A 9,454-nucleotide genomic window follows, 5' to 3' on the forward strand; every position below is an offset into this window, starting at 1 on the left:
CTGACCTCTCATTATCTCTTTCTTTTGGATAAAGAATGAGAACAACCCCCTTTGTAACATTTTCCATATTTGCTTTAAAAAAAAAAAAAAAAAAAAACTCTGAAATCGGTGTAACTATCATTCTTTTTTCTAAGCCAACAAGAAAAGGTTAGGGAATCTAAGTATTACTTGAATGAGCCTAACTCTCAATTAACCTGATAATAGCAAATGGGCTTCAACTACTCAGCCCAAATACCTATTCTAGACTGAAATGAATGGGCTCCAAATCGGAGATGAGCCACTCCTCTTGGTTAGTTTTGGGTTAACACCAAATATGCGACTTAAACTTGCATGAAAAAGGAAAAAAAAAAATAATAATAATGAGAAAGAACAAGATAAGAACAAACCATTCAAGTTTCATCCATCATCCATCAACCATCATCCAAGCAAGAAAAATAAAACCTAGAAAAATAAAGGCAAAAGCCATAATTAGAAACATCAAACTCCATAAGATATATTCTCAATAGACTAATGTTTGCATGTCCTCTCCCATGTTCTGACAGATTTTAAGCTGTGAAATTTGATTTGGTTGTTTTTTTCTTGAGAATAATGGCCAAACAAGTGTCTCCTACTAGTTCCTCTGTGCCAATTCCTTCACGGTGTTGGCAAGATGTTCCTCTTTCTGAACACTTAAAACCCAATTTGCATTAACGGAAACCCGCTCCATGCTCTGCCTCAAGGTTCTAGCCATTGACGGCTCAGTACGGCTTGCAAAAAACTCCTCTATTTCCCTGGCCTTCTCAAATGAAGTAAACTGTGGGGAGGGATGAAAAGGAAAAAACCATAAGCATCAACAATGACCAACTAATTGCATGTGAATTAAAATTCAGGCACAACATTTTATGATACAAAAGACGAAAATTGATACTTGTAGAACCAACAACACAAAGAAGGATTTTGTAATAGGTGTTCATTTGTTTGATCTATAAAATTCTAACCATCATCAAACCCAAAAAAATAAAAAATAAAGAACAGAAGAAGAAAGAGTGAGGGAGAGAGAGACAAACCGGCGAGACAATTGCACTGACAAAATGAGTTATTAGATTTCCGGAACCCCAGGTTTTGAAAATATGCTCCCAGTTATCCTGTATTTTAATCATATATAAGAAGAAAAAACTAAGGCATTAGACAACAAAGTGGTTTGTTGCCCATCCCTGAGTGGTTTCTTAAAACCAAACCTGTGGAGATTGTAGTTATGATGAACATAAGAATAGACTAATAGGGGCTCAGTGCCACAGAAAATCAAAAAACAAGTTTCTCTTCCCTTCATGTTATAAATAACAGGAAAAAATACACTTTACCCCCCAAAGTTTCACCAATTTTTCAATTTAAACCCCAATGTTTAAAAATTTGTAATGTACCCTCATAAAGTTACAAAATTTTGCAATTCAAACAATCTATTAATTAATTCCGTCTGAGAAGACGGAAAGTTAACAACGTGATTCTAGTCATTCACCTTAAGCATATGATATTCTAGTTGAACTTCATCTTCTCAGGAACTCAGTTATCTGATTTCGATCAATCATATGATATTTCACAAATACTCGAGGTTCATAACAACTCTTCCAAAACTTGTCTTCTTGGGAGTCGTGGAAAATGTCTAAGGTCCACATGCTACCTTTGTGTAAAACCCACTTTTCTCTACCAGATTAACGTACATGCTACAAAATACATGAGATGCACCATGATGCCAGTTTATCTTTCAGGAAAGAAGGTGAGTGCCATGTCCCCTGTATCTAGATAAGTGATCTCGGACCATTTCGCTTAATTGTGCATGAAGTGTTTGCTTTTTACTTAGCTAAATTGAGTCTTACCTTCAGCCACGTCCAAGCTGTTTCACGTCCTTCTCTACTAACAGGAAGTCCACAAACAGCATCTTGGCTACGAACCTAGATCAAATGGGAAATAAAGCCAGCATCAGTGTCCCAAGCCCAATCAGACTACAATAAAAATGTTTTGACCTCCACAGTCATAAAATTCAGATACCTCAGAAGACAACAAAAAGTTAAGAGCTTCAAGAATTATCTTGGGATCAGGAGAAGATGCTAATGAACCTACAACCACACAAAGCTGCATGATTCCAATATACCAAAGATACTCAGATGCTCTGCATCAATTTAAAATAATGATATGTTGTTACTTAGAACGCGTGCTTTCTCCTCGCTCAAATCAGTCTCCCGGTAAACTCTTAGAAGAGATTCATAACCCAGTCTGTTTGAGCTGGTGACTCTTTGCATTACAGCCACATAAGCTGCCTGCAACCACAGTTCTTTATAAATTTCAGTAGGGATTGTAAATGGAGAAATGTTGGCAATTGAGCAACGCTTCTTTTACCAACCTTTCTTAAGTCAGGAGGGAGGAGTGGTGTATTTCTGTCATCCAAGAATTCAAGAAAACGCCTATTTGCCTCATTTAGTGTCAGTTCATGTCCAAACACAGCAAGCGCAGTCAAAATCTCTCCTCTCAACATTGCATCTAGATGGTTCTCCCCATGCTTAGGCTCCCATCCGAGCTTTCTGAAAAGCAGACAGAATATATATAAACAAATAGAAGAATGATAAAGTACCACTATCTGCTATTTATTAGCCGTTAGCAGCTCTATTTAAGAAAGAAAAAATTGACTTAATTCAGAATATATATAATTCATAGGAGCATTGTAATCTCTATTTTCATTATATAAGAGATGACAATCTCGTGCTCTGTAGTTGTATTTTGACTATTTTTCATACGTTCAATACCTTAAATTGCATAAAAATAATAAGACTTTCCAAATCAAGTAGAATATAATTGACATCAAGGAGATCATTTAATTGCAAAAGAAAAGTAGATAGACTAGACCCAATGGCTTATAAACAAAGACCAAACTAGGAGTTTCCATTATTTATTTATAAGATTACTTGCTCCGCAGAATACTGGAAAAGGCTAATAAAAAACTGTTTAACGTAGTCCAATAACTCAGGGGTCGCATCAGCTGCAATTGTTGCAACTTTATGACTCATCTGTAAATAGAGGGACTAGGATTAGGCCTAAGATCATAACTGAAATTAACTTAGACAAGATAAGGATGTGAAAATTACACTAATCAAATCAGACAGCACGGTATATTCAGGTTCCTCCCTGTAAGCACCCATCAAGGTAAGCAATGTGCATAAAGACTGCTGGCAAGCCATACAAAGTGCAAATGAATCATTCAGAATTCCTGTTAAAGGAAGACGTTGTTAACTGCTCTTCTTTTGCCGTCAATAGGAAAATGCAAGTATGAATGTGTACTAATATCTCAATTACCAAATCTGTCTGTTGCAGATAAGAATTTGTTCTCTATTGCATATCTAAGTCTAGCTGCCAGGTCCTCATCATATTTCACCCTATAGAAACCAGTCTGATCCACATTAAGTTTTATCCAAGCAGATGTGGCATCCGTTTTATCACCCAGGAATTCCTTGATATCAAGAGTTTTAGACTTTGTTTGCAGTAGAAAATTCTTGTGCATATCATATGAGCCACAGCACAATGTTATTGGGATAATCCATTGTCCATCCCCATGGGAACCACTTGACAAAAATTGCGACTGCCATTATTATATTTATCTCATTAAGTTCTCAAAATATTATTGAGTGAAACACTACAAAATGAAACATCTAACTATGCATTCGAGTTAAGTTATGTTAGTTCAAGATAATAGGTGAAAGAGATAAAACACAAGAAACCTGTTCGAACACCAATTTGTTTTCTTTGACTTTGACAGAGACAACTGGGTATCCTTTTTGCTTTGTCCACAAATTCATTAGTTTTTTCACAGGCTCACCAGATCCCTCCTCAAGGATAGCCCATAAATCTTCTGTCTTTGCATTCGAGCAAGCATACTTTTCGATATATGAAGCAAGTGACCTCTGATTGCATAAATGAATTAGAAAAAAAAAAAAAAAAAAAAAAAGAGCAAAAAAGTCAATTAAAACCAGGAAAAAAAAGAAATTTAGAAATGCTAGAAAAAATTAACCGACAGACAGTTACATCAAATATATTTCTCAAATGAGGAGGAAATATTGCGCTTCTTAATTTCTTTTTATAATTATCCGTAGATCAATTACTTATCACAATAACTATCATATCTCAAAGTCCAGCTTTGCACAGACCATATATTTCCTTACCAAGCCATCCAAAGACAAATATGAGATACTTTCTCTCTGTCCTCCACAGAATTGATCCCTTGTTCGCAAATACTAATGTTATCTTACCTAATGATATGAATTCATAGTGGTGATCTCGATTATTCAAATCAAAAACCATCGTATTCAACTCAAAAAAGCATTATCAAGTAGAAATACTTCTACTAATTTCTTATCAAGATGAGTATCACAGTTTTTTCTATATATGTAGAATTGATTACTTCATCAAATAATTAATTACTAGCATCCAGCACACTAATCAATATCTCATAAACCTCTTTCATGAACTATATTTCTATAATTCGACATCACCATCCAACTATTTTATAAGTGAAACCTGTCTAACCTCTTCAGAACACACAAAAATATTGTCAATTTTTTTTTTTTTTAATGTTTGGAAGTATTAGTTTTTGATGGTTTTCTATGACATAAATTTCACGTGAATTTTGTTAATCAACTTCGGACAGCAACAACAGCTTCCATGACAGTAGCAACTACTTCCACTTCAAAATTCAGCAACAACAGTTTCAAGTTCCAAATCCTCTGCCAAAGATCAAGTTTATTCAAATGAGGGCTCTCAGTCAAAGAACCAGAATGATTCAAGAGCTGAACAACAGCCCCAGTTGTAGCCTTGTAATCTTGTTATCGTTATACCTTTTAAATTTGCCACTAAAACTCCATGATATGTGGAGATTGTTTTGTAAACAGTTCTTTATATATACAGTAATACTCAGCTTGGTATGGTATTGAGCAACCAAACCATTCTTTTCACAAAGGATAGATTTCTTACAAATTTGATGCAGAGAAAAAGGAAGTTAAAACCACACACATAGTTTTCTTCAATCATAGGAAAAGTCTCAACTTGTACAAAAAACATTACAAGTAACAAACCTAACATCCAACCTGAAAGCATTCAGCACCGAGATAGCTTTGCAACATCCGAATGACAGATGCACCTTTTCTGTAACTTATTGCATCAAAAATTTCATTGGTCTCGGCAACATGATTTATCTCCACCTAGAAAAGGTAAGCTTAAATTGGGATAAACTCAAACAAGTAATAACACTAATTCCTCAAAGAAGATTATAACAGGGAAAAAAACCTAACCCATGAAAAATTACCTCAATGGGATGGGACTCTGCAAGCCCATCCAGCTTAAGACCCTCTGTAAGTTCATCAAGAAACTGAGTCCATATATTCCATTCTGGGAACAAGCTATCAGTTGCTAAATAAGAAACCTGCGCAAATGCCATAATCAGTATATAATTTTAGAATAAAGTGGCGCAATTAGGTATAATAATATATAGACATGTGACCAATGCTACATACCCATGTTGCAAACCCCTCATTCAGCCACAGATGTGTCCACCATTCCATTGTTACAAGATTGCCAAACCACTGGTGTGCCAGTTCATGGGCTACGACAATCACAACCTTTACAGTGGCCAAAAATAATGATTAAACAATTTGTGGGGGATTATTATTAGAACAATAGCTCCTTATAACATTACCCCCACTAAATTATACCAAAAAGAGCAATATTCACAAGTGCACATTACCCACTGTTTATTGGATGCCGCGGAATGCTGATCATCATAGAGCAATTCTGTTTCACGGTATGTGACTAAACCATAATTCTCCATGGCCCCATTAGCAAAATCAGGGATTGCAACCATATCCAATTTGGGCAGAGTGTAACGCATAGCAAAGTAACTGTAGAAGTTATCATGGTCAATCCAAATTCCAGATAATGCAGGATAGACACTAAAATATTGCAAATTAAGGAATCACTAGTAACCACAATCCAGTATCCAGTTAGATGTTCTGTTAGGCAAAAGAATTGTAATTCTGTGACTAGTGATCAATAATTTGGCAGTGATTGACTGTAAAACTTACTTTTTGTATAATTCAAGTGTCCTGACGGCAACACCCAGAGCAAATTTCCCTTGATTTGCCTTACCAACCTGACAGTATACTCGAACTTTGACCCCTGTATGGAGATGTAGGATTGATTACACTGTCAAGAACAAGGGTCGTATCACCACAAGAAACAATGGGCATAGTGTATGATTTTACCATCAGATGTATGATCTTCCACATAATCAAACAAACCAACAACTACTGCCACCAAATATGTGGACATTATTGGCGATTCTTGATATGAAACTGTCTTCAGATGCCCATCAACTTTTTCTTCAATAATAGGCATGTTGGAAAGAGCTACTAGTTCAGATGGCACATCCAATATTGTAATTTTGAATGTAGCCTGCAACTCTCAATGCCAGAAAAAAGAAGGGCCAAATAAGCTTTTGCTTGCATTCATTTGAAAACACAATTACATCTTCATGAGAAGCAGATACTTCCTTTTTCTTTTTTTTTTTTCTGGATTTTCTCAAACATGCATTATTAAAGTTTTTTTTTTTTTTTTTTTTTCTGGGTTTTCTCAAACATGCATTTACGAATTAAGAAATGATTTCAGCAAAAGATGAAAAGATGTATAATATCGTAAATCAGCTAAACGAGAGAGAGAGAGAGAGAGAGATTGCAAACACCTTGCAAGCAGGTTCATCCCAACACGGAAAGCATCGCCGAGCATCAGCTGGTTCAAATTGCGTAACGGCCATGTTCTTCTTCTCACCATCATGCTCATATGTACTGGAAAGCAAAACAACAACTTCCGTACATGGAAGCAACCGATAAAATTGTCACTTATCAGAAAACACAAGAAATTTAGCTCCATTTAATAGCTGTCGAAAACCAGGTAAAACAAGTGGCAAATGGCGACTTCGAAAATCGTATATTCCAGGTCCTTGGACTGAAGCTACGCCATCAACGTTGCATCACACAATATTAACTGAAAATTCTAATTGATTATATCATTCACCATTGGAAATAAGAATTCAATCATTTTAAGAGTATTTGATTACATCTCAGAAAGGGTAAATTGTGTCTCAACTTTTGCAAAACACAAAAGATTGTTCAAACCAAGTAGTACATTAAGTTTTCTCAATCGTTTTTGTGACACAAATTTCTTCCAACTAGTTCGGTGGACATACTCTAATAAGAGCCAAGTATAACCTAACATGTTTGAATTTTTTCAAAAATCAATGTTTGGGTTCATATGTTAGTAGAATGACATTAAATAACTGTTAAAAATATATATAAATTATTTTTTAAAAAAAAACATGTAAGAGATGACACTTAATACTAAAAAATTATACCTTCTGTAGAAACCCTTCATTTTGTCGTTCAAAGTTCCTTCAAATCCGATCGTCAGAACTCCTATCCCAATCGGAAGTGTTTCAGCGAACTCTAAAACCAAAATCTCGTCGTTTTCAACCAAATCAATGTTTGAAGGCCTCAACATGTACACCTGCCCAAAATTTCACTCATTATTAAGCATCAACGGCAGTGCGTTTGGACGCCTTAGACGAAAATTCAGCCTCGCATAAAAAGGTGGGGAATTAAGCAAAATGGCTGTGAATCAATATCTATATAGTATCCACTTTTTTCTTTGTAATTTCGATAAATTCCAGCAACCAAATCAAGTTTAGACAGATAGGGGGAAACCTTAGAGAAGCCTCGGTGGGTGAAGGATACGGAGTCGCTAGCGACGGAGAGTTCGGCGGCATTGAGGACGATGAACTTGGTGCCGGCGACGATGTCAAGGTCGATGGAGACAAGGCCGGCGAAGTTGCAGGCGGAGAGATCCGGTTTGAGGCGTATATCGTAGCGTTTCGGGACGGCGAATTTGGGGAGGCGAGGTTGGCCTTTGAACTGCTCCATAGCGTTTCTCTGGTACGTGTTGTACAAATGAGATGAGTGAGGGTACTGATATGCAAGTTTGAAGGCAGGAAGGAGTAGAGCTCAGCTATGGGTTATAACATATAACAGCATTCCCAGCAGACCCTGTAAGGGGTCTGTTCCCAGCAGACTCCCTATCAGTATTGACTTTAAAGAGAATTTTATTTTAATTATTAAAAAAAAAAAAAAAAGCGTTATCCACTTAAAAACATGTCATATTAACTCAAGTTTGTGTAAAAATTAATATAGTACCCGCGAGAGTATCTTGAGGGAGCTTTTCGCTCTTTCTCTTTTATTGATTTATAAAAGTGATTATGAATTTACAAATAACTTTAAACACGGAACATTTAAAATTATTTGTATATTTGTGTTTAGAACATTTTTTTTCATCTAAAATACAAAATGTAGTGTTTAAAAAACGTTATCAAACGAACCAAAACAAAACCTTTCTATTTTGTATGTATTTCTACGTTTTAATTCATTTTAAATTTATTATTGGAGAACCCATCATTTATTTGGTTTTAAGTTCGTCCACTCGTAACCTTTTCCAATCTAAACAGTTAAAAACTTTAAAAGAAAATTATCATACATGAACATGATTGAAGTATATATATATATATATATATAAATATAAAATTGTTAGCCAATGAAATGATTTTCCTATAACAATAATAACATTTTGTGATGATTAATATTTGTTCTTCATCATCGTGAATCATCAAGAAGAAATATTAGGGGAAATTACACACTCTGAAGGGAATTTTCTTCTTCAAAGATTCCCCCGTGGCCGTTGTCAATTTTTTCAATGTCCTGTACGGAATGCGGTATCTTTCCAATGCTTACGCCATCGGTTGCTTGTTATGCAATTATTCTTTCTTTCTACCCGACGACCAAAAGTACTGTCCATATTTCACGGAGGCCTGTTTCTGTAATTTGAGACACAAAAATACCATCATTTTCAGGGATCGTCATGAGAGAAAGTCATTTCTTGACTCAGAATCCAGATTTTTTTTTTTCAATCTTGTTTTGAAGAAGCAATTTTCCATTTCAGGCCATTTTTCCCATCATTTATTTGCATGTTCAGCTCTATAGTATGAGAAAAAAAAAAAAATCAATTTAACAATTAGATAGTTAATTATTTCATTCCAAATTCTGTTTTTATTAGAAATGAATATAGTAAGTGACACGACATTTTCTTTTTTATAACATTTATATTATACTGGATAGTGTGACATGTTTTAAGTGATTTTTTTTATGTTATATACTTAAAATAAATAAAAGTATAAAAAATGTTATGAGTCAATAAGTTTCTCATATTTGAATTGCTCCAGTTTAAATGAACCGGAGAATATCCTAGTAGATGAGTATTTTTGTCCCCTTAAAAAATAAAAAGACAAAAATACCCTTAAATATAACTAACTGGATATTATCCAATTCATTTGAAC

The 9,454-nt window shown here is 35.0% G+C and overlaps 1 protein-coding gene across 4 annotated transcripts; it reads right to left on the minus strand.

Annotated features, from left to right (window-relative positions):
- Positions 1-373: 373 nt before the first annotated feature.
- On the minus strand, positions 374-8,065 carry LOC132184632 (aminopeptidase M1). 4 transcript variants are annotated; one of them, XM_059598337.2, is made up of 19 exons: positions 7,776-8,065; positions 7,427-7,578; positions 6,758-6,860; positions 6,282-6,471; positions 6,102-6,195; positions 5,765-5,918; positions 5,535-5,639; positions 5,327-5,443; positions 5,109-5,222; positions 3,747-3,929; positions 3,325-3,607; positions 3,117-3,238; positions 2,941-3,038; positions 2,378-2,555; positions 2,180-2,294; positions 2,026-2,093; positions 1,854-1,928; positions 1,047-1,124; positions 374-793 (listed from the first exon to the last, which is right to left on the minus strand). In XM_059598337.2, exons 1-19 carry the CDS (start codon positions 7,989-7,991, stop codon positions 611-613), a joined length of 2,628 nt encoding a protein of 875 aa, XP_059454320.2. In that variant the 5' UTR covers positions 7,992-8,065; the 3' UTR covers positions 374-610. The 4 variants fall into 4 exon arrangements, with proteins under 4 accessions (XP_059454320.2, XP_059454323.2, XP_059454322.2 ...); XM_059598340.2 differs by lacking the exon at positions 3,325-3,607 and having other exon boundaries at positions 3,117-3,194; XM_059598339.2 differs by lacking the exon at positions 3,325-3,607 and having other exon boundaries at positions 3,117-3,197.
- Positions 8,066-9,454: the final 1,389 nt, after the last annotated feature.

The sequence above is a fragment of the Corylus avellana genome, chromosome 7 (assembly GCF_965113065.1).
Source record: "Corylus avellana chromosome 7, dhCorAvel1.hap1.2, whole genome shotgun sequence".
Classification (NCBI taxonomy): Eukaryota; Viridiplantae; Streptophyta; class Magnoliopsida; order Fagales; family Betulaceae; genus Corylus; species Corylus avellana.

What these genes read in the sequence shown, in the direction of transcription:
- LOC132184632 (XM_059598337.2), bottom strand. Translation starts at nt 7,991, where the DNA reads ATGGAGCAGTTCAAAGGCCAACCTCGCCTCCCCAAATTCGCCGTCCCG. An exon ending in ATGAGGGGTTTGCAACATGG is followed by an intron (nt 5,444 to 5,534) that starts GTATGTAGCATT and finishes GCATTTGCGCAG; the next exon opens with GTTTCTTATTTAGCAACTGA. An exon ending in ATCTGCAACAGACAGATTTG is followed by an intron (nt 3,239 to 3,324) that starts GTAATTGAGATA and finishes TTCCTTTAACAG; the next exon opens with GAATTCTGAATGATTCATTT.